Source organism: Zea mays, chromosome 2 (assembly GCF_902167145.1).
Source record: "Zea mays cultivar B73 chromosome 2, Zm-B73-REFERENCE-NAM-5.0, whole genome shotgun sequence".
In the NCBI taxonomy this organism is placed as follows: Eukaryota; Viridiplantae; Streptophyta; class Magnoliopsida; order Poales; family Poaceae; genus Zea; species Zea mays.
Window position 1 is genome coordinate 224,442,279 of NC_050097.1, and position 25,031 is coordinate 224,467,309.

The following is a 25,031-nucleotide window of genomic DNA, read 5'->3' on the forward strand; positions in this document are numbered from 1 at the left end:
GAGTTCAAAGAAACACAAAACAGAGCCCAGGTATGAGCATATGAAAATTCATTTAATTTGGCACATAGTGCAACCAATTCATTCTATTTAAACTTTTAGCTTATGGTAACGCTAACACATATCGGCTAGCAAAATACTGTCCACAAACAACAGGATGGTAGAAGCAAGTCGATCTGGGAAATGAAACCTTCTCACCTTTCGGTTCGTCTTGCAGCCCCTTCTCCTCCTTTGATGCGATTGCCACCGCCTCAGCTTCCTGATTCAAAGCTATCGTAATCTTCAATGTCTTCTCCTCAGATACATCTTCAGCGGGTCGGTCCGCCTCCACTGCCCCCGCGGCCTTGCGAGACATCGTCCTCCTCCGGGTGGCTGGGATCAGCGGTGCCACCTCGCCCATCTTACGAACGGCGATCCTCTTCGCTGTTGGGCGCACGCTGAATGTCGAAACCGGAGAAGGAATCGGGGCGGGCCTCAGAATCGCGGACATATCAATGTGAAACACTGAAACCATTTACAGAAAAAGAAGTGCTAGTCATAACCAATATCTAGTTTCATAGGTGCAATGAAGCTCCCAAAAAAACAAAGTGATAGAACAACAAGGTTTACTTAAGACCAAGTAAAACAACGGTAGCATATATGATGCTAGCGGTACTAAATTTTAATCAGACATTTTACTATCCAAGTATCAAAACATTGTATCTACACGCAACAAAAGGAAGGGCTAGACGACAACATACCCAGATGAGGCAATATTTGGGCTCGAACTTCTTGGAGTCGAGGTTGTCGTAGATGAGGCCAGAGCCAGTGGAACCGGCACGGAACTTGAAGACAAATATGGTGTTGCGGTCCTTCACCTTGTACATCTTGGCAAGCCTCTCCTTCAACTCCATCTACAAAAAGCGAACAAAAAGAACATCCCTGAGATCTAGGCCAAACGTTGGAGTAAAGATCTGAGACCGGGACGGCAGGACCGAGATCTCACCTTGGACACGTTGGCGTGGTCGAGGTGGATCACCTCAAGCACCTGCAAGATACAGGGAGGAGAGGCAGAGATTTGCAACTCAACGGTGTACCACCCCGGTTCTTGGAGGTGGTCGCACGACGTCGCGGGCGGCTAAGGCGAGGGGCCGTCACCGGGAGGGAGCGCGAGGGGGAGTTTGGACCCGCCGCACACCACAAACCATGCGCTGCCGGGCCATCGCCTCCACGACCGACCGCCTCAGATGGATCTCCCGTGTCGGGGATGACAGGCGGGTGGGGTGGAGAGAGGTGCGGCGGAGGCGGGTGGGGTGGAGAGAGGCGCGGCGGGTGGATCCCCGCGTGAGCGAATGTGACGGCGGTGTGTGGGTGTCGGTTGCTGAGAGTCGTGCGGAGGGTGGTGTGTGTGTGTGTGGACGACAACGGCGTTAGGAGGTGGGGTTAGGGACAGCGGACGCGAGAGGGGACAAATGGGCCTAACCAAATAACTCGGCCCACGCGGGCTACTGTCGCCGTGGTGCAAATAATATACCATACCGCCCAGCCAAATGTTGCAGTACCACCTTATAAACCTTCCATGTTTAAAAGAAGCAGTTGTGTTCATGTGCTCTTACTTGCTTGTGTTAACTTGTGGTGTTTTTTGCGCTGGCTCGTGGGCCTAGCTTGCGTTGAGGCTATCGCATGGGCTCGGTTGGCAGAACACACGGCTGGCAGAACATAGCCTCTGGCAGAACATGGCAGAGACAGACTACTATTGCTTACTTAATAAGTAGTAGAGATATAAAACATAGATATGGAATAACAAATATTATTATGATAGATACGAAACGACAAACATCATTATGATATGCAAAATTCGTGTGGTAAACTATCACCATGACTAATTGAAAGGGAATTAGGCTTACACCTAGTTCCTATATAATTTTGGTGGTCGAATTGCCCAACACAAATCTTTGGACTAACTTGTTTGCCCAAGTGTATAGTGTATACAGGTGTAAAAGGTTCACACTCAGCCAATAAAAAGACCAAGTTTTGGATTCAACAAAGGAGCAAAGGGGCAACCGAAGGCACCCCTGGTCTGGCGCACCGGACTGTCCGGTGTGCCACCGGACAGTGAACAGTACCTGTCCGGTGCACCAGGGGACTCAGACTCAAACTCGCCACCTTCGGGAATTTCCAAGGCGACTCGGCTATAATTCACCGGACTGTCCGGTGTACACCGGACAGTGTCCGGTGCGCCAAGGAAGGTCGGCCTCAGGAACTCGTCAGCCTCGGGTTCGCGCGGCAGCCGCTCCGCTAAAATTCACCGGACTGTCCGGTGTGCACCGGACTGTCCGGTGTGCCAGCGGAGCAACGGCTCCCTGCGGCGCCAACGGCTCCCTGCGGTGCATTTAATGCGCGCGCAACGCGCGCAGACGGCAGGCACGCCCATACCGGTGCACCGGACATCAAACAGTACCTGTCCGGTGTGCACCGGACACCCAGGCGGGCCCACAAGTCAGAAACTCCAACGGTCAGAATCCAACGGCAGTGATGACGTGGCAGGGGGCACCGGACTGTCCGGTGCGCCATCGAACAGACAGGTTCCCAACGGCCACATTTGGTGGTTGGGGCTATAAATACCCCAACCACCCCACCATTCATTGCATCCAAGTTTTTCCCACTTCTCAACTACTACAAGAGCTCTAGCATTCAATTCTAGACACACTAAAGAGATCAAATCCTCTCCAATTCCACACAAAGCCCTAGTGACTAGTGAGAGTGATTTGCCGTGTTCATTTGAGCTCTTGCGCTTGGATTGCTTCTTTTCTTTCTCACTTGTTCTTGAGATCACAACTCCATTGTAATCAAGGCAAGAGGCACCAATTGTGTGGTGGCCCTTGCGGGGAAGTTTTGTTCCCGGCTTTGATTTGAGAAGAGAAGCTCACTCGGTCCGAGGGACCGTTTGAGAGAGGGAAGGGTTGAAAGAGACCCGGCCTTTGTGGCCTCCTCAACGGGGAGTAGGTTTGCAAGAACCGAACCTCGGTAAAACAAATCTCCGTGTCTCACTCGCTTATTCGCTTGGGATTTGTTTTGCTCCCTCTCTCGCGGACTCGTTTATATTTCTAACGCTAACCCGGCTTGTAGTTGTGTTTATATTCGTAAATTTCAGTTTCGCCCTATTCACCCCCCCTCTAGGCGACTATCAATTGGTATCAGAGCCCGGTGCTTCATTAGAGCCTAACCGCTCGAAGTGATGTCGGGAGATCACGCCAAGAAGGAGATGGAGACCGGCGAAAAGCCCACTACAAGCCAAGGGAGCACTTCATCGGAAGAGTCCCACACCAAGAGGAAGGAGAAGAAGAAGGACTCCTCCAAACGGAAGGAGAAAAAGTCTTCCTCTTCTCACCACAAAGAGAAGAAGGAAAAATCTTCTTCTCACAAGCCGCATCGGAGAGGGGACAAGCACAAAAGAATGAGGAAGGTGGTCTACTACGAGACCGACACTTCATCAACATCAACCTCCGACTCCGACGCGCCCTCCGTCACTTCTAAGCGCCAAGAGCGCAAGAAGTATAGTAAGATTCCCCTACGCTACCCTCGCATTTCCAAACATACTCCTTTACTTTCCGTCCCATTAGGCAAACCACCAACTTTTGATGGTGAAGATTACGCTAGGTGGAGCGATTTAATGCGATTTCATCTAATCTCGCTCCACAAAAGTATATGGGATGTTGTTGAGTTTGGTGCACAGGTACCGTCGGTAGGGGATGAGAACTATGATGAGGATGAGGTGGCCCAAATCGAGCACTTCAACTCACAAGCAACGACAATACTCCTCGCCTCTCTAAGTAGAGAGGAGTATAACAAAGTACAAGGGTTGAAGAGCGCTAAGGAGATTTGGGATGTGCTCAAAACCGCGCACGAAGGAGATGAGCTCACCAAGATCACCAAGCGGGAAACGATCGAGGGGGAGCTCGGTCGGTTCCGGCTTCGCAAAGGAGAGGAGCCACAACACATGTACAACCGGCTCAAGACTTTGGTGAACCAAGTGCGCAACCTCGGGAGCAAGAAATGGGATGACCACGAAGTGGTAAATGTTATTTTAAGATCTCTCATTTTTCTTAATCCCACTCAAGTTCAATTGATTCGTGGTAATCCTAGATATACTAAAATGACCCCCGAGGAAGTTATCGGGCATTTTGTAAGTTTTGAGTGCATGATAGAAGGCTCGAGGAAAATCAACGAGCTTGGCGACCCATCCGAAGCCCAACCCGTTGCATTCAAGGCAACGGAGGAAAAGAAGGAGGAGTCTACACCAAGTAGACAACCAATAGACGTCTCCAAGCTCGACAATGAGGAAATGGCGCTCGTCATCAAGAGCTTCCGCCAAATCCTCAAGCAAAGGAGGGGGAAGGACTACAAGTCCCGCTCCAAGAAGGTTTGCTACAAGTGTGGTAAGCCCGGTCATTTTATTGCTAAATGTCCTATATCTAGTGACAGTGACCGAGGCGACGACAAGAAGGGGAGAAGAAAGGAGAAGAAAAGGTACTACAAGAAGAAGGGAGGCGATGCCCATGTTTGTCGGGAATGGGATTCCGACGAAAGCTCAAGCGACTCCTCCGACGACGAGGACGCCGCCAACATCGCCGTCACCAAGGGACTCCTCTTCCCCAACGTCGGCCACAAGTGCCTCATGGCAAAGGACGGCAAAAAGAAGAAGGTTAAATCCAACTCCTCCACTAAATATGAATCTTCTAGTGATGATAATGCTAGTGATGAGGAGGATAATTTGCATATTCTCTTTGCCAATCTTAACATGGAGCAAAAAGAAAAACTAAATGAATTGATTAGTGCTATTCATGAAAAGGATGACCTTTTGGACTCCCAAGAGGATTGTCTAATTAAAGAAAACAAGAAACATGTTAAGGTTAAAAAGGCTTATGCTCTAGAAGTAGAAAAATGTGAAAAATTGTCTAGTGAGCTAAGCACATGCCGTGAGATGATTGACAACCTTAGAAATGAAAATGCTATTTTAAATGCTAAGGTTGATTCACATGTTTGTAATGTTTCAATTCCCAATCTTAGAGATGATAATATTGACTTGCTTGCTAAGATTGATGAATTGAATGTTTCCCTTGCTAGCCTTAAATTAGAAAATGAAAATTTGATTGCAAAGGCTAAGGATTTTGATGTTTGCAATGCTACTATTTCCGACCTTAGAAATAAAAATGATATGTTACATGCTAAGGTTGTAGAATTAAAATCATGCAAACCCTCTACATCTATTGTTGAGCATGTATCTATTTGTACTAGATGTAGAGATATTGATGTTGATGCTATTCATGATCACATGATTTTAATTAAACAACAAAATGATCATATAGCAAAACTAGATGCTAAAATTGCCGAGCACAACTTAGAAAATGAGAAATTTAAATTTGCTCGTAGCATGCTTTATAATGGGAGACGCCCTGGCATTAAGGATGGCATTGGCTACCAAAGGGGAGACAATGTCAAACTTAGTGCCCCTCCTAAAAGATTGTCAAACTTTGTTAAGGGCAAGGCTCCTATGCCTCAAGATAACGAGGGTTACATTTTATACCCTGCCGGTTATCCTGAGAGCAAAATTAGGAAAGTTCATTCTAGGAAGTCTCACTCTGGCCCTAATCATGCTTTTATGTATAAGGGTGAGACATCTAGCTCTAGGCAATCAACCCGTGCTAAATTGCCTAGAAAGAAAATTCCTAATGCATCAAATGAACATAACATTTCATTCAAAACTTTTGATGCATCCTATGTTTTAACTAACAAATCCGGCAAAATAGTTGCCAAATATGTTGGGAGCAAACACAAGGGCTCCAAGACTTGTGTTTGGGTACCCAAAGTTCTTGTATCTAATGCCAAAGGACCCAAAACCATTTGGGTACCTAAAATCAAGAACTAATTTTATTTTGTAGGTTTATGCATCTGGGGGCACAAGTTGGATACTCGACAGCGGGTGCACAAACCACATGACAGGGGAGAAAAGGATGTTCTCCTCATATGAGAAAAACCAAGATCCCCAAAGAGCGATCACATTCGGGGATGGAAATCAAGGATTGGTCAAAGGTTTGGGTAAAATTGCTATATCCCCTGACCATTCCATTTCCAATGTTTTTCTTGTTGATTCTTTAGACTACAACTTGCTTTCTGTTTCCCAATTATGTCAAATGGGCTACAACTGTCTTTTTACTGATGCAGGTGTCACTGTCTTTAGAAGAAGTGATGATTCAATAGCATTTAAGGGTGTGTTAGAGGGTCAGCTATACTTAGTAGATTTTGATAGAGCTGAACTTGACACATGCTTAATTGCTAAGACTAACATGGGTTGGCTCTAGCACCGCCGACTAGCCCATGTTGGGATGAAGAATCTTCATAAGCTTCTAAAGGGAGAGCACATTTTAGGATTAACAAATGTTCATTTTGAGAAAGTCAGGATTTGTAGCGCATGCCAGGCAGGGAAGCAAGTTGGAGTCCATCATCCACACAAGAACATCATGACGACCGACAGGCCCCTTGAGCTGCTCCACATGGATCTATTCGGCCCGATTGCTTACATAAGCATCGGCGGGAGTAAGTATTGTCTTGTAATAGTGGATGATTATTCTCGCTTCACTTGGGTATTCTTTTTACAGGAAAAATCTCAAACCCAAGAGACCTTAAAGGGATTCTTGAGACGGGCTCAAAATGAGTTCGCCTTAAGGATCAAGAAAATAAGAAGCGACAACGGAACGGAGTTCAAGAACTCTCAAATTGAAGGGTTTCTTGAGGAGGAGGGCATCAAGCATGAGTTCTCTTCTCCCTACACGCCACAACAAAATGGTGTAGTGGAGAGGAAGAATCGAACTCTTTTGGACATGGCAAGAACCATGCTTGATGAATACAAGACTTCGGATCGGTTTTGGGCCGAAGCGGTCAACACCGCCTGCTACGCCATCAACCGATTGTATCTACACCGAATCCTCAAGAAGACATCATATGAACTCCTCACCGGTAAAAAGCCCAACATTTCATACTTTAGAGTTTTTGGTAGCAAATGCTTTATTCTTGTTAAAAGAGGTAGAAAATCTAAATTTGCTCCTAAAACTGTAGAAGGCTTTTTACTTGGTTATGACTCAAACACAAGGGCATATAGGGTCTTGAACAAGTCCACTGGACTAGTTGAAGTCTCATGTGACGTTGTGTTTGATGAAACTAACGGCTCTCAAGTAGAGCAAGTTGATCTTGATGAGATAAGTGAAGAACAGGCTCCATGCATAGCGCTAAGGAACATGTCCATTGGGGATGTGTGTCCTAAGGAATCCGAAGAGCCTCCAAAAGCACAAGATCAACCATCCTCCTCCACGCAAGCATCTCCACCAACTCAAAATGAGGATGAAGCTCAAATTGATGAAGAAGAAGATCAATCAAATGAGCCACCTCAAAATGACGGCATAGATCAAGGGGGAGATGCAAATGATCAAGACAAGGAGGATGAAGAGCAAAGGCCGCTACACCCAAGAGTCCACCAAGCAATCCAACGAGATCACCCCGTCGACACCATCCTCGGCGACATTCATAAGGGGGTAACCACTCGATCTCGTGTTGCACATTTTTGTGAACATTACTCTTTTGTTTCCTCTATTGAGCCACACAGGATAGAAGAAGCACTTCAAGATTCGGATTGGGTGGTGGCGATGCAAGAGGAGCTCAACAACTTCACTAGGAATGAGGTATGGCATTTAGTTCCACGTCCTAATCAAAATGTTGTAGGAACCAAATGGGTCTTCCGCAACAAGCAAGATGAGCATGGTGTGGTGACAAGGAACAAAGCTCGACTTGTGGCCAAGGGATACTCCCAAGTCGAAGGTTTGGATTTTGGTGAAACCTATGCACCCGTAGCTAGGCTTGAGTCAATTCGCATATTATTAGCCTATGCTACTTACCATGGCTTTAAGCTTTATCAAATGGACGTGAAAAGTGCCTTCCTCAATGGACCAATCAAGGAAGAGGTCTATGTTGAGCAACCTCCCGGCTTTGAAGACAGTAAGTACCCTAACCATGTCTATAGGCTCTCTAAGGCGCTTTATGGGCTCAAGCAAGCCCCAAGAGCATGGTATGAATGCCTTAGAGATTTCCTTATTGCTAATGGCTTCAAAGTCGGTAAAGCCGATCCTACACTCTTTACTAAAATTCTTGATAATGACTTATTTGTATGCCAAATTTATGTTGATGATATTATATTTGGGTCTACTAACGAGTCTACTTGTGAAGAGTTTAGTAGGATTATGACACAGAAATTCGAGATGTCTATGATGGGGGAGTTGAAGTATTTCTTAGGATTCCAAGTGAAGCAACTCCAAGAAGGCACCTTCATTAGCCAAACAAAGTACACTCAAGACATCCTAAGCAAGTTTGGAATGAAGGATGCCAAGCCCATCAAAACACCCATGGGAACTAATGGGCATCTCGACCTCGACACGGGAGTCATAGGTATATTGAAAGGGAATTGGAGTCTTCGGCGAAGACAAAGGCTTCCACTCCGTAACTTATCCTTCGCTATCACTCCAACCATCTCTCTATTCTTTGGGGGAGAAATGAGCATCAAAGAAAAGGACTTCGTCTTTGGTATAATCTTAACTCATTTACTTATGACCAAAGGGGAAGAAAATACTTCGGAGGCTCTAATGATTCCATTTTTGGCGATTCATGCCAAAAAGGGGGGAGAAATGAGCCCAAAGCAAAAGGACCGCACCACCACCAATTTCCAAAACTTCGTGTTTTCAAAGAATTTTATCATTTGGTATCCTATTGTGTTCAAAAGGGGGAGAAAGTAGTATTTCAAACTTATTTATCAAAACCCTCTTGAACACTAAGAGGTGGATCTTCTTTAGGGGGAGTTTTGTTTAGTCAAAGGAGAAGCATTTGAAACAGGGGGAGAAAATTTCAAATCTTGAGAATGCTTTGCAAATCTTATTCATTTACCTTTGACTATTTGCAAAAGAACTTTGAAAAGGATTTACAAAAGATTTTTGCAAAAACAAAACTCGTGGTGCAAACGTGGTCCAAAATGTTATATAAGAAAGAAACATTCCATGCATATCTTGTAAGTAGTTATATTGGCTCAATTCCAAGCAACCTTTACACTTACATCATGCAAACTAGTTCAATTATGCACTTCTATACTTGCTTTGGTTTGTGTTGGCATCAATCACCAAAAAGGGGGAGATTGAAAGGGAATTAGGCTTACACCTAGTTCCTATATAATTTTGGTGGTCGAATTGCCCAACACAAATCTTTGGACTAACTTGTTTGCCCAAGTGTATAGTGTATACAGGTGTAAAAGGTTCACACTCAGCCAATAAAAAGACCAAGTTTTGGATTCAACAAAGGAGCAAAGGGGCAACCGAAGGCACCCCTGGTCTGGCGCACCGGACTGTCCGGTGTGCCACCGGACAGTGAACAGTACCTGTCCGGTGCACCAGGGGACTCAGACTCAAACTCGCCACCTTCGGGAATTTCCAAGGCGACTCGGCTATAATTCACCGGACTGTCCGGTGTACACCGGACAGTGTCCGGTGCGCCAAGGAAGGTCGGCCTCAGGAACTCGTCAGCCTCGGGTTCGCGCGGCAGCCGCTCCGCTAAAATTCACCGGACTGTCCGGTGTGCACCGGACTGTCCGGTGTGCCAGCGGAGCAACGGCTCCCTGCGGCGCCAACGGCTCCCTGCGGTGCATTTAATGCGCGCGCAGCGTGCGCAGACGGCAGGCACGCCCATACCGGTGCACCGGACATCAAACAGTACCTGTCCGGTGTGCACCGGACACCCAGGCGGGCCCACAAGTCAGAAACTCCAACGGTCAGAATCCAACGGCAGTGATGACGTGGCAGGGGGCACCGGACTGTCCGGTGTGCACCGGACTGTCCGGTGTGCACCGGACTGTCCGGTGCGCCATCGAACAGACAGGTTCCCAACGGCCACATTTGGTGGTTGGGGCTATAAATACCCCAACCACCCCACCATTCATTGCATCCAAGTTTTTCCCACTTCTCAACTACTACAAGAGCTCTAGCATTCAATTCTAGACACACTAAAGAGATCAAATCCTCTCCAATTCCACACAAAGCCCTAGTGACTAGTGAGAGTGATTTGCCGTGTTCATTTGAGCTCTTGCGCTTGGATTGCTTCTTTTCTTTCTCACTTGTTCTTGAGATCACAACTCCATTGTAATCAAGGCAAGAGGCACCAATTGTGTGGTGGCCCTTGCGGGGAAGTTTTGTTCCCGGCTTTGATTTGAGAAGAGAAGCTCACTCGGTCCGAGGGACCGTTTGAGAGAGGGAAGGGTTGAAAGAGACCCGGCCTTTGTGGCCTCCTCAACGGGGAGTAGGTTTGCAAGAACCGAACCTCGGTAAAACAAATCTCCGTGTCTCACTCGCTTATTCGCTTGGGATTTGTTTTGCTCCCTCTCTCGCGGACTCGTTTATATTTCTAACGCTAACCCGGCTTGTAGTTGTGTTTATATTCGTAAATTTCAGTTTCGCCCTATTCACCCCCCTCTAGGCGACTATCACTAATATTAAACACTTGTTACGAATAACCTTAAACTTGTTTAGAGACAAAATCTTAGTGACAGAAGAAAACACGAAGCCAATACAATTCTATAAGTTCACGTTATAAGCAACCTCTTGTTCAGACTCGCCTAGATATAGAAGTAGCAAATAAACTATTCGGCAGCAACAACCTCAGGTTGGTCTCACCTCCCTCGACAGTACCGCATGAGTCTGAACAGAGTGGCACCCTCTTATTCGATAAGTACCACATGAGTGGCACCAAGAGGTTGAGATTTACGAGTGAAGGATGGTAACATGCAACCTAGCAAGCTGGATAATGTCAATAAAGAATGAAACCGAGGATGTCAGACCTAAAATAATTCCAGAGACTATAACTTGAATTATATGTCTCAGATAGCCTCCAACAAAAAACCAAAGGATAGAGTAAATTTGAACTGCATTAAGAGAAATCATGCCTAAGAGCTCTGCTAACTCTGTATTCAGCTTAAAACCTCCGGAACACCCCATCAAACTCACACAACTGGATCTCAAGATTGCTTCTGTCATGTGGTGGACGACAGGACGAGAGCAATAGTCCAAATACAAATAGTCTCTGTATTTAACAAGAATGCTGCTCCAAGGACAAAAGCCATCCGGAGTTCCACACTGATACTTGACCACAAAGCATGCTTCTGAATTGCAGCTTTGTGTGCATATTCAACATTCACAGTGTATGTGAAGCTGAAATTTAGAAAACACACAACAAACAGAAACCAAAGACCAACAATAATTACATGATCTTCCTAACAATTTGATTGAAATCTTTACGAGACTGCCATGGAACACATGCATACTAAGAAATAAAAAATCCATAAGCGTCCCTATATGCCAGATGCAATTGGGTTGCCATCCAAACATACTAATTCCACTATTGTCCTTGTACATTCTCTCTACCATGGCACCCACCACCCACCAATTAGAGCGATTAAGAAATAAACTTTTAAGGCAATCACCAGTCGCAGTTCCTCTACATGCTTAGACTCTCTCTAAATTTCGCACTTTAAAGGAATATTCCATGTCCTTTACTGAATCATCTATATCTTCTTTATCTCCAGCAGCGTCTTTAAAATTCAGTCCTCTGTATCTACAGTGTTAACAGAATACATAACTACCTTATTTATTCATTTTTCTTTGAACATTCAACTTGCATGCAACGTGCAACATTGTAATTGAAGAAATTATATTTTAACAATGATATTAATACAATTTGAACTATGTATGTAACACAAAAAATGTAATATTTTTTGAACTCATTGTCACGCATTTGAAAAATGATTTCTTTTTGCAATTTAGAACAGTGCACTTCGACGTCCGTGCCTAGAAAAAATATTCTTTGTTTTGCCGATATGGGTTAGTTGCAACTTCGATTAATTTAAACCGTACGTTAAATAGTGTACGTGGGCCCGACATGTGGGAAAGACAGGGACCGAAGTCTTCAACAATGACGCGGGAGGAGACCTGCTAGCGTATAGCGCACGCTCAGGGAGCCGCTACGTTTAAAGGACGAGAAGAGGCCGCCAAATTTTAATGGACACGATAGAGGACCTTGCTAGAGGCGTAGGGGCAAGCTCGGTCGTTAAATATACCGGACATGATTCTTAACAGAACCTTGTTGGAGAGAGCCTTATGCTGATATGTGCATTGCAGCCACCAAAAGGATCCAGACTGAGTGCCTCCACCTCTTTGCACAGATGATCTAGACCAAGAGCAGAAAAATACCTTGATTTCTTGACAGAGCACTTCAACTACCCAAAATGCCACAAAAATTCAGAATCAAACCAATTTCTGGCATGTGCTTATGGTGTGCTTGGTGCTCATGCTGCGCAGGTAGATGAAATCGTATATGTTATAGTTTATACACTGTCCTAATGCAGGAGGAGATATGGTGGCTTCTTGTTAATAGTTAATACATTAGTTTACAGAGAAGAAGTGGTTCAATCAATGTGTGTTTATAACATAAAGTTATCCAGTACACTCTCCGTTAACAAAGAGAAAAATAACAGTAACAAAATGATGCTGGGAGAGAAGGGTATGTGACCTCCATGAGATGGAGCACAATTTGATTTCATCGTTCTGGGCAATCACCTCTCGCATCTCCTAGCAGTAGAAAGGTAGGACTATGGGGGCACATGGTGGTCGGTGCCTCGCTACAGAACATCGTTGTCTCCTCACCCAGGTGCTCGTACAATGCTGTTGTCTCGTCCCCGCGCACGAACACGCCGGCCCACCGCGGGACCTCCATGTCACGTCGCACATCCACCACGGACGCCATCAACATCACGTAGCTCACCAGGCGCTGCAGCTCCCATTTGGCCCCGACTCTACTCATACACTAGCAGGTTCGCGGAGAGGGTGTGGTTCGTGTAGCTCTCCACGGCCAAGATCTCCAGCGGACCGAGATCTCCAGAGGTCCGAGATCTCCAGCAGTCGCTGGAGGAGAGGACGGCGGCTGCCACATCACCGGTGGCGGGGGAGGGGGTGGATCGCAAATTCCTGGGTGGTGGCTTGTTGTGCCACACAGGCGCCGTAGGGGGAGCGGACGGTGGCTGCCACATCACCGGTGTCGATGGGAGGATGGCGGATCTAGGAATCGCGAGCGCAGACTTGGATGGCGTGTGGATGATGGTCGTGGGGAGAGGGGGCATCGCGAGCGGGGCTAGGGGTGAGCATCGCGCCGCTAGGGTCGATACCGGGAGGATGGGCGTGGGGGTGGGGAGGCATCGGGGCAGGGGTTGGGTGGGGGCGACGATCTCGGACGAAGGCAGGTTGGGGGCGGAGGTATGGTAGTGCAGGGGTATACACTATTGTCTTAATAGATAGTAGAGATTCCTATAATACTCAAATTTTTAGAAAAACTTGTTAGAAAAAAGCTGAAACAAACATGACCCAACACCTTTGCAGCCACCGCTTGCGTCTCTGTTCTCACCGCAATCCATATGGATCGTAAGCAAGGTTCTATGGCTGATACAGTACAGCAGATACGCTAGCTAATCTGTGTCTGTCGGCTGCTCGATCCATCTTCTATTGTACAGTACACAGTAGCTAGATCAGCCGGACGTGCATCTACGGTGGTGGCGGGCATGCACATCACGCATGTATGAAACTCGGTACGGCAGGTCGGCAGCCGGCGACGTACGGCGCTCTGCTCGATCGTCACAGCATTCCCGCGCCGCTGCTGTTGGTCTCGTACATGACGTTCCAAGAGTCCAGCGTCGGGAAGCATGGCTGCTGCTGAAGGTCGAGGGGGTGGAGCTGGTGGCGACGAAGCGCCGACGCCTCGTCGTCGCCCGGCAGCAGCTGTGGGCTCCCGGCGGCGGCGGCGCCCAGCAGCGCGGCCGCCTGGACCTGGAGCGCCGTGACGTCCACCCCGGCCACGTCGCCGCCGTCCGCCTCCTGCGCGCCGGTGATCTGCTGCACCATGAGCCGGAAGTTGGCGGTGTCGGTGCTGATGTAGGTGGTGGTGGGCGCTCGCGACCGGCGCTTCCCCGCGCGCGCTCCCCTCGGCGCCAGCGCCAGCGCCTGGTGGTGGTTCTGGCGCACGGGGTGGAAGGAGGCGGCGTGCGGTGGCACCGGCACCGGCACCGGGGGGAGGTCGTTGTGGTGGGAGGAGGCGGAGGAGGAGTCTGGTGATATGATGGTGGTGGTGGTGGCGGCGACGGAGGAGGAGGAGGAGGAGGAGGAGGAGAAGTGGAGCGCCCGGGCGATGGCCGCGTCTGCGATGGAGGTCGCCAGCAGAGGCGCTAGGCAGGAGATGGCGTCCATGTTGTTGTTAGTGTTTCGATCTTGTGGTTGGTTGGATGGACCTTGGTTGTTAGGCTGAGAGGTGGGAGTTGATATAGGAGCGTGGCTACTGGCTAGCTAGCTAGAGGTACGTGGAAGGGAAACCGCGTTGGGGAGACTATAGTGGAGCTGGGGCTGGAGCTGGAGCCTCGGGTCAACGACTGCATGCATGCTCGGCGCGTCTTTTCTGCAGCAAGACAAAGGCATGCGGTGAGGTTGACTGCCAGAGCCAACTACTGTGGTAACGACCCGACCCGACCGTACGTCTCTGGGCAACGTAGGTGCAGCGAGACGACAGGCAGCAGGCATCACAACACCAGTTCACTTCACTTCAACGCCGGCCGGGAAGAGGTGAGCTGGGCGGGGGTTTTACCGGTGTCGCCGACGACGCTAGATATAACAATTAATAAACACAAGTCATATTCGCTGCCCTGACCTGGTCCTGCTCGTGCTCCTGCTGCCCCTGGAGCACAAGTCCACCAAACCTGCTGCGAGGAGCACATGCATGACGAGTTGACGACGGATCGCTGTGCACGAGGACAGACACAGACGACAAGTGAACAGCTTTGGCGCGTTGAAAAACAGAGGAACCCACCCACCGTACCAGGCAATTCAGCAGCAGCCAAACCACTAATAAAATGCCTTGCGCGGAACATCCCTATCCTATCCTATCCTCCTGCATAGTACTAGCAGGTCAATGCCTTGCGCTGGCGGCTGGGCCCATCTCCTCCTCCCTGCAGTCAGAAGCCAGGGCTAGCTAGTAGTAGACGGCTTTTGAATTTCAGATTCCAGCTCGATGTGTGTGCCCAGCTGCCATACTCTCATGCCCTCATGCATTATTATAGTATTAATTACTATTGCCATACTCCTTACTATACTAATAGTAATATATCAGTACGCCCGGCCGCAGCATGGATCGGAGGACGGCAAGCTTGGCAAACAGTCAGCATTATCATGTCATGGCTTTTGACTTTCTGTGTTCTGGCGGACCTGCCTGCCTGTCCGTTTCCCGGTGGTCAGGTCAGATCAGATCAGACCATTGTTTTTTAACAGCCAGAACCAGACAGAACTGCTTTCATGCATGCCCGGCTCCCCATCAGCTTGGCCAAATGCATGTCAGCGCGCGAGTTCAATTTCTACTCAATCCCACATTCCCACCCTTCTACCTTCGCCGGTTGCAACTCTTTATTTACATGGCAAAAAAGAAAGAAGAAACCTTCCTCCTTCCTATTCAGTCAGTGGTCCCATCATGCATTTGTGCAACCCATCCAGTTCTGGCGTTGAGATTCCGACTCAGAAAAACTATGAGGCCCAAAAAAAAACAAATTAAATGACGACGGCGGCCCATTCAAATTTAAACGGGCCGGCCCATTCCAGAATACGAAGCCCACCTGAACCCCGCTCCCCACGGGCCCACCAACCCCGCTTTCGCCGCTCCCATTTCAAAATGGACCGCTCCGCTTCCTTTCCTTTCTTACCAAAGCAAACCAGCAGAGCCAGCAGAGGGCCAGGGCAGCTAGTAGCTGTTAATCGCAATTAGTGCGCGCTAATCAAATGCTCATCTGTCCTCCCGACCGTTGCTACCCCATATCCCCCCCACACCGCCGGCTCCACTCCACTCCGATCGACTCGCCTGAGATTCTCGCAGGTTTGCGCTCCACCCTTCCTCCTCCTCTTCCACTCGATCCGGCAATCCAGTTATCTCCGGGGTTTAGTTTCGGTACGAGTTGCTGCGGAGAGGTTTCGGATTCCGCGTCAGGTTTCGGGCGATCGACGCGCTGCGGCGTGCAGGACCGGAAGGGCGTCCGTGGGTCGGCGGCGCCTCCGGGGTCGACAGGGAGAGTGCGGATTTCCGTTGGTTATTGATTCAGGGTCTTGGGTTTCGGGCCGATTCGGTGCCCCTGGGATCGAGGATTGGAGTGCTGTTGCCTTTTTCGGGTGCTCTGGTGGCCTTGCGTGTAGCCTGTTCGACTGATTTTTAGGTTGGGAGTTCAGTTCCTTGCCACCAAGGACACAAGCTGTTAATATTTTTGTTTACTTCCGTGATAGATTCGTGAACAAAGGATCTGCTATTCAGCTAAATGCAAATTACTACCTAATGTGTCTCATGCTTCATTCTGCTGACTCCTGACTGGCTTCAATATGCAACCCATGCAGGGACTAGTTTGTGGCGGAATCTCAAACCCAGGAACCTGTGAATCCTCGACACTTGTGAAACATGAGAAGGTTCTTTTTCTTCGGGTCCCCTGCTGCAAACGCTGGTGAGGGAGCCGGGCAACCGGTCAATGATAGCAGGACTGGACATAGAAAGACAGATGAGGGAAAGGACATCTCCACCGCGAGATTGTCGAGATCCAGAAGCCGTCGTCAGAAGCGGAATAAGGAGGAACCGGCTAACCCCAAACAACTCAGGAGGTCCATGTCCTTCTCATCCCCGGCCAGAAGCAGCTGTGTGGAGGAACGATGCTTTAGCTTCTCGGGTGATGTTCCGTGCTCTTTGTACGATGAATCTGATGCACCCCACCATGCCAAAGATGTCGCGTAAGTGGTCATATTACCTGATAAATTACTGTCCACACTACTTATGATACAAGTTGTTTACCATTGACTGAAATGATAGTATTGGCTATTGGCCAACGTGTTACCTGTTTGCCATTTGGTTCATGTTACTAGAATCTAGAAACGCGTCTACAAATAAGATATAAAATAGCAAATACACCGTGATATGGTATGTGAAACCAATGTCTATAGAAAATAGATGTTTTATGTTTTTTCGTTAGATAGATGACACCATGATGCAATGGAGATGATACAAGTAGTTCAGTTTAGATCCACCCTTGTTTAGTTCCTCTTTACCACTATTGTTTCCGTGGCCACTCTTTTTTTAGGGGTTTTAAGGCTTTATGGGTTTGTTTGGTTTAGCTTTTTTTCTGAGTAGCTTTTCTGAGAATCTGCCTGTGCCGTGGGGAGAATCTGGTTGTGGAGAGAATCTAAATATCGTGAGATTACGTGCAGAAGAAGATAAAAAGAATTCATAGGGTTTATGACGTAGAAAGTGACGTCGCAACGACTCGGACGATTCTGTGTTCACATTAATTTTGGACGGTTTTGACTAAAGTGATTCTCAAAGAAGTGGATTGAAAAGCTAGGTGTTTGGCAGTCCGCAACAACTTCTGGTAGATAGAAGCTGAAACAAACAGAGCCCATGTGTTGTAGCTCATTTTTTCAGCATGTCATTTGAAAAATGATTTTAACAGTATATCTTAACTTTCAGTCCCGACATGTGGTCTCCAGAAGGGAATCCGTTCTCTAGAGAATATGCAATAAGAACCCCGAAAGATCATTCTGCCATGGAAAATGATTCTCCTCGTTCAAAATACTGTTCTTGCTCAGCAGGGCACTCTCCTGTTAGCTCTCCTGTCGCTATACAGTGCAGATCAACAAGACTAGGCAATTTATTAAACAGGAACGAAGTACTAGATCGTTACATTGATAGAGGGCATGGAGATGCAATCGTAGATGAGAAACAGAAGCAGTGCGTACCTACGGTTTCTAATTTGGGAAGGCCACCTCGACCCCACTCTACAGTACCATCCATACCGAGACCATTCAAAGAGACAACGGAAAGCTACCCAGATGTGGACTTAAACGACGCCTTCCTTTGGCGACTTGCTCAAGAGGGTATAGGAGATACCCACAAGATTACAACTATGTGCAGTGCATCTAGACGCCACATAAACATGTCAGATGCTTCTGAAAGAGAAAGTGCAACAACTGTTGAAGATATTTATGAAGATTTGCAAGATGTGAGACTTCCAAATGTTATCTGCCCCTCCACTTGTCCTAACTCAGGTATGACCTCAAGTTGCTCTTATCATTGTACTGTCATGCTTTTTTGTGATGCTTCTCAATGTTTTTATGACGGTGACTTTTTTTTTTGCGCCAGCGGTAGAAGAAACTGATGACATGTTGCTTCAAAGAGTTAAGGAAGTTGAGTCAAGGTTTACTATTCCTTGTGGAGATGAATATGAATTTAGCATGCTCAGGTATAAATCATCAACCTCAAATGACATGTTTCAGTTGATCCAGCAATTGACTGAAGATAGGAAACAGTTAGCATATGAATTGTCTTCAGAGATCAAAGCACGTGTTACAGAAAGATTTGCTGCCAAAGAGCAATACAAACAATTAAAGAAAGAATTGGACAACAGAACTAGAAGGCTGGAGAAGGAGAAGAGTGAAGTACAAACTACACTGGAAGGAGAGATGGATAGAAGGTCAGATGATTGGTCTATCAGGCTATCAAGATTTCAATCTGAAGAAGAGAGACTACATGAACGGGTGAGAGAACTTGCAGAGCAGAATGTGTCATTTCAGAGAGAAGTTACTTCTCTTGGAGCAACTAAGGCTGAAGCTTTAATGAAAGCTGCGAGTTTGGAAACGCAAAATAGCAAACTAAATGACGATCTAGAGAAACTAAAAAATGAGCATGAGAAACTGCATTATTCCTCAACAGATTTGCAGGCTCGCTTTGCTGAGATTGTAGAGGAAAGGGACCACATCCGAGAATATTTGAAGGCCAAGGAGGGAGAGAACAAAGCATTGCACAAAGTAATTGCAAGACTACAAACAACATGTAATGAGCAGGAAAGAACAATCACAGGCATGAGACAAGGATGCATAGACGAATTAGGTAGGAAATTTGTTGAGTACAGCACCAATGATAAAACGAGAAAATTACAAATGGAACTTATTAGACTGACTGGGGTGGAGCAAAAGTTGAGAGGTGAAATTCGATCTTGTAATCTTGAAGTAAAATCTCTCAGACAAGAGAACATTGCACTCTTAAATCGTTTACAAGGTGCTGGAAATGGAGCAAGCTTCTCCTCGATTCGACTTGATCAGGAGCTTCAAGCTAGGGTGGACAACCTGCAAATGCAAGGCTTGTCACTACTTGATAAGATTAGCCAACTTTGTACCAAATTGCTGGATCTGATGAAACATAAGAGACATGAAAATGAATATTTGTGTGGCAATGATGTGTCAACATTCAGTGATTACATATTTGAGTACCAGAGCATCAAAGGAGGAATTGAAGGTCTGAAGCTAAGTTTGAAAGCAATAAATTCTATACTAGCTGAAAAGCAAAATGCTAAAGAAAAATCTGGTGAAATTGTAGCTGAAGGTAGTCCTTCCAAAGATCAAACGGTGAGTTACACATGGTAAAAAATTAACCTTTGTCATTTTAACTTTATTTTGTTATGTGGTTGTCGAGATAAAAATAAATTTCACAGTAAAGATTATCTAGAAGTAAGTTTTTGGATAGTTACATGTGCTTTGAAATGTGTTTTTATGAAAATTATACAGTAAGAGATTACGTCTGATGCTTTGTGAATATAGTCGAATTATGAAAAAAAAATGTTTCAACAAGTTTGAGTCCTTGAGCATATATTTATATCATCAGCAAATAACTTCCACTCTTATGTAGGATGATTTTGGACTCAAGCTGAAAGAAGAGGCTATGCTGAATAGAGTACTGAAGGAGGCAGTCTTGTCAAAAGAAGTTGCCATTGAACAATTGCAATCTGATCTGGCATCTTCACTTCGCATCCAAGACGTTATGAGAAACGAGATCCAGAGGGTTCAGGATGAGCTTTCTTGCATAACCCACAAAGCTAAGCAGTTGGAGCTTCAGGTATCATGTGTTCGTTACATATTTCATATCTATTCCCTAATAAACATGCAGTTCATCGTTTTTATCTGATCAAAGTAGGATTTTGTTAACGGTTTCTCTTTCATAATAAATTAATCTTAGCCTGTCTGGTGTTAGCCAATTGTAGTGGTCAAGTTGCAGTATGTCTCAAAATACTTAAAATTAGTTTTTTTTTCTGAGTGAGCTGGTCAACCGATACCACTCTCATTTCCTTTACCTATAAAATTATTAGAAATTCATAATGTTTGAATCAAGTTATTTGCTGCTTGTTTATCTGTAGCAAATCATTTTTATTATTTTGTGCATCTTGCCAATATTCTAGGAAAAATTTTGCCCAAGTGGAGATTAGGTCTACAATGCAAGTGTTCAGTTAGATATTCTTTTGAATGTTTCTGGAAAGTTGAGATAATGTGAGGTAGCATACAAAACAATGTATTGTTGTTGCAGAGGCTTACTGTCAGCAAACATTCATTATAGGGGGTCATCTTGGTGGTCGTATAAGAAACACTAGGAGAAAACGACATAAAGAAGTATTATACTGTCATGTTATTGTATATAAGTAGGCCATACAACTTCACTAGAAGTCCAGTCTGGAGACAGCAGTGGGTTGTCAGTGAATACTATGGTGTTTTAAAGACCAATCCATAATGCTGTGATCGTTATGGTATCAGCCCAAACGGCGTGCTTCTTCAGGATGGCAGATGATGTTTATATATGCTAGAACTAGAATGTAAGCTCTGTTTGCGGTATTTTCCTCAAGTGCTCCTGCTATGTTTGCTGCACTTAACAGGTATCCAAGAAGGATGAGTCAATCGATGAGATCCAACAGGATTTCCAGGAATCTGCAAAGGAGCTGGCTGCTCTTCGTGGAACACTGAAAACAGTGACGGAGGAGAGGGACCTGTCGTGGCAGGAGGCGAAGCAGCTGAGACGAAACATCAGCATCATGCAGGACGAGGTTGTATCGCTGAAGAAGAAGATCGAAGCCCTGGACGAAGACATACTTGTGAAGGAGGGGCAGATCACAATATTGCAGGACAGCATCGACAAGCCGTTCGACATCATCTGCAGCCCAAGATCGATGAGGGAGTTCGATATGGCGTGAAGACGGCTGCTGTTTTGTAGGTGAGTCGGTGGATGAAAAATCAAGTTATTGTAGAAGACCACACATTTCTTGGCTTATTACAGCCTGCTCTGCTGTTTTGAACTATGACTGATGCCACTTTTTGTGGCTTTGGGGATTGGAAGCGTATGCATGAAGGATTTTTTGCATCAAGGGCAAGATGCATGGAGTATAATGTGTTGGAAGTTGACAGTAGACCCAACAACACATTGCATTCTGGTCAATTGTTTCTGTCTGGTGGGACAGCACAAGCGAAGGTTTTCTCCCTCTCTCTCTCTCTCTCTCTCTCTCTCTCTCTCTCTCTCTCTCTCTCTCTCCTGCTTGGTTTATTTCTAGACAAGGACACGCTGAATGCGCCACGTGTGGTCTAAGTCTAAAGCTGTGTCATCGTATTTATTGCTTTGCTTTCTATTTTATCTTGTACAGTATACAAGTAGCTACCATTAGCTGCAGAAGATGCCTGCATCTCCAAGCGTCTTAACCGGCTCCTTGTATTGATTTGAGCTGTCGATTTCAGAAGCAAGTTGGACGTAACGAACCTAATTAACTTTTCTCATTCACTCTAGAGATTCTGAAGTGGCAACTACAACCCTTAGTTTTCTTCTTCAGTTACTCGGTCAGTGCAGAAAAAACAAGTTGGAGTATGACTGATAGTGGCCTAGTTGGCGACACGTACTCCGCTATCCTGATGTGCATTAGATAACCCACATAATTGGGGCTGGGTCAAAATTTACCGTACGTCTCTATTCATTTTGGTGATGTGGAAGGACGGGGATGGATGCGCATCTGAGTATTTAATATAAATAAATATATAAAAAGTATTATATAATGCAAATATGCAATAATACATATGACCTCATGTATGCGGAAACGCGAATAGTGTTGAATTACCAACTCCGATGCAAGTGGTAACCCAAGAAAAAAAAAGGCGCCTTCCAGAGTATCTCTTTGTTGACTGATCCAATGATAGCCCGCATAAGGAAAGAAGAGAAGAGGATGCCTATATAAGAATAGGAAAAGTCTATTGTATCTTCCTCGATTATCGTTAAAATTACCCTTTTCTTCCTCAACCATACAATGACCTCGACTATGGTAAAAATTAGCCTTTTCTTTAACCATAAAAAAAAATCGGATATATCTCTCCTTCGTCATCTCTCAACATCGCATATGACATCTGGGGCCGTTTTTTTATCGGTGGTTTTTGTAAGCTATACCAAGTAGCTTATAATACTAGTTTTTGTGTTTTGTTTTCTCAAAGTTGAGTAGTTGGATGGTTATGAGTCGCGAAAATTCATTTGGATTTTGCACACTACCGCATGTGTCCTTTCAGAGGTTAGATTTTTCGGTTATTTTAGGTAAGCTTGTTTGCTTTCAGCTTTAATTCTTACCTCTGACCGAGAACACGAAAGCGTAATAAATTCAAAGATGTCTGTAGAACGAAAAGGTCACTTTGACAACTACACCCCCTATTTGGAAGCAGGAATATATTGTAAAATAAAAAGCATTAATATAAATTATTAAAACTCTTATTTTAGAGGAGTTAAAGAATGAGAACTTGCTAAAATCCAGATGTTTAATTAAATTTCGGTATTTTTAACGATGGTGTATCTTATATTAATATTACGTTATACTTTTTATAGACATCAACTATAGTTTTTTTTTTCGGAAGTAAACAATTTCTTAGACAAAATTACGAAACCCTATAAAATCTTCTTTGTGTTAGCACAAAAATAAGTAAAAATACAATTATTTCTATGATTGGACAAAAATAAACTGTATATTATAACATAAATAGTAAGCCATACAAATAATTTTATTACTTGACAGCATCAGAGACTGCCTAAAACTATTTTAAAATTTACACACTTCAGAGGATTGCGATATCATAGTTATGTCAAAATATGCCTCGTAATGAATCCAGTACTAATATTTAGCCTTAAATTTGTTTATATATATTTAAACAAATTTGTGGTTGTTTGGCTCGTCGCTGGAAAGTAAGATTTATGTATATTTTGGACGGAGCGAGTAGTTATAGCCTTATAGGTTATGTTTGGTTCCTTTGGTTATTAGACTAAACGTTAAAGTATTTCATTTGGTTTGAGTAATTAAACCGGACTAAAGAATATTAATTGTTGTGAATAATGATTGTATTACTCCTATTAATTAGTGAATGTTTGCTACAATAAGAAAATAGAGAAGGTAAAAATCTTACTTTTGTTCTTTTTAGTCATCTCTTTGGTAATTAAAGAACTAAGTCACTCCACTATATTTAAGGTAACTAAAGAACTAAATTTTACTCACTTAACTATATTTACTTTTTAAGGACTAAATATAATTAAACTTTAGTCACTAAATTTTAATCTCCCAAACCAATAGACATAGTAGCGGCTACAGTACAGACTACAAGTAGTATATATGTTTGCTAGCTGGGCGGTGGCCCTTTCCTTCCATATCGTCCACCGGTAGACGATGGCGAGCCTGCAAGCAGCCCTGCTCCTTCTCCCGGCGTTCTCCGTCGTGGCTGTGGCGGCACGGTGGGTGTGCCGCGCGCTGGCGCGCTCCCATTTGGCGTGCCTCCCGTCCGGCAGCCCGTCGTTCCGGTACCTGGTCTCCTCCTCGCCGTCGTCGTCGTCCGTGGTGGACAAGGGCGGCGGCGAGCTGCCGGTGGCGCTTTATTCCCGGAGGACGAAGCGCCGCCGCTGCGTTGGCGAGGAGGAGGAGGAGGAACGGTGCGTGTTCTGCCTGAGCAGCATCGAGGAGGGGTCGGAGGTGAGGGAGCTCCGGTGCCGGCACCTCTTCCACCGCGCGTGCCTGGACCGCTGGGTCCGGGCGCGGCCGGCGGCGACGTGCCCGCTCTGCCGCGGGCGGCTCCTGACGTCGCTTCCGTGGGAGGTGGCGGGGTACTACCACGACGAAGAGGAAGAGGAGGAGGTGGAGATGGAGGAGGAGTCGGACATGATGCTGTTCATGGCGTGCGTGCACAGCCGCAGCAGCTGGCTGTGGCCGTCGTGATCATGCGGGCGTGCTGACCGATCGGACGTCGACTCGTCATGGAGGAGCTAGCTCTGTACCTTGTGGATCCCAGCAACCCGCATGCATGGCAGGCGCCGGCGAGACGACGCGACACGTACGTCTGTGGGCTGTGGCGCGTGCACGTTGGGGTCGTTTGCTCCGACGTGTGTCGAGGCCATGCCTGATGCCTGCCTCCTCCGTCCTCCCCTGCTCACTGTCGATCCATCTCAGCTAAGCTGTCACGTCGACCGGACCGGCCGGCCGGTTTTTCTACTGGACCCGGCCATAAAGTCGTGTACATGTACTACATGCATGTTTGCATAGCGTGTCATCTACATAGCGCGGCGCGGCGGCGGTGGAACAGAACAAGAATTGCCCACGCCGGAGAGAATACGGCGTTTCATCTTGTTGTTGAGGTGCCCATATTCATCGTGATCATTGTCTCCGTCTAAATCCTTGGCAGGTCGAATTCACTGGAGGCCATAAGTGATAGTAAAAAAGATGAACATTGCTACTATGCATTCTAGAATTAGGGCCATACAAAATACCGTGGCTCGTTAACTCGCTCGTTTCGATTTTATCACGAGCTAGATAACATCTTAGCTGGGTTATTAACGAGTCAGCTAACGAGGTCTCTATTTATGTTGGATGATCTAATAAGTAATGAACTATATTAATTTAGTGTTGAATAAATTGTGAGTATTATTACCCTTTTTCTAGTGTTAAATGAGTCTAGAATTAATTAGCAATTGATTATATTGTCGTATACATATATATTGTTTTTTCATGGTTTGCGAGCTAAACGAGTTAACTT

The 25,031-nt window shown here is 45.9% G+C and overlaps 2 protein-coding genes and 1 pseudogene across 7 annotated transcripts; 2 read left to right on the plus strand and 1 right to left on the minus strand.

The window, feature by feature from the left end:
- Positions 1–13,432: 13,432 nt before the first annotated feature.
- LOC100283271 (VQ motif family protein pseudogene) lies at positions 13,433–14,395 on the minus strand (annotated as a pseudogene). Its single transcript, NR_159709.1, has one exon. The product of NR_159709.1 is annotated as a VQ motif family protein pseudogene (transcript).
- Positions 14,396–15,818: 1,423 nt separating this feature from the next.
- Positions 15,819–21,938, plus strand: LOC103647950 (WEB family protein At3g02930, chloroplastic). 5 transcript variants are annotated; one of them, XR_004856495.1, is made up of 8 exons: positions 15,819–16,017; positions 16,527–16,910; positions 17,644–18,221; positions 18,316–19,577; positions 19,858–20,064; positions 20,873–21,207; positions 21,331–21,462; positions 21,632–21,938. XR_004856495.1 is itself a non-coding variant. In XM_008672452.3 (7 exons), the coding sequence occupies exons 2-6, from the start codon at positions 16,588–16,590 to the stop codon at positions 21,185–21,187; spliced, it is 2,685 nt and encodes an 894-aa protein (XP_008670674.1). In that variant the 5' UTR covers positions 15,819–16,017; positions 16,527–16,587; the 3' UTR covers positions 21,188–21,207; positions 21,331–21,791. The 5 variants fall into 5 exon arrangements, 4 of the variants coding, with proteins under 4 accessions (XP_008670674.1, XP_008670672.1, XP_035821419.1 ...); XM_008672452.3 differs by having other exon boundaries at positions 21,331–21,791; XM_020548649.2 differs by having other exon boundaries at positions 16,005–16,351; positions 21,331–21,741.
- Positions 21,939–22,033: 95 nt separating this feature from the next.
- On the plus strand, positions 22,034–24,732 carry LOC103647951 (E3 ubiquitin-protein ligase EL5). Its single transcript, XM_008672453.4, has one exon. It carries the CDS (start codon positions 23,675–23,677, stop codon positions 24,215–24,217), a length of 543 nt encoding a protein of 180 aa, XP_008670675.1. The 5' UTR covers positions 22,034–23,674; the 3' UTR covers positions 24,218–24,732.
- Positions 24,733–25,031: the final 299 nt, after the last annotated feature.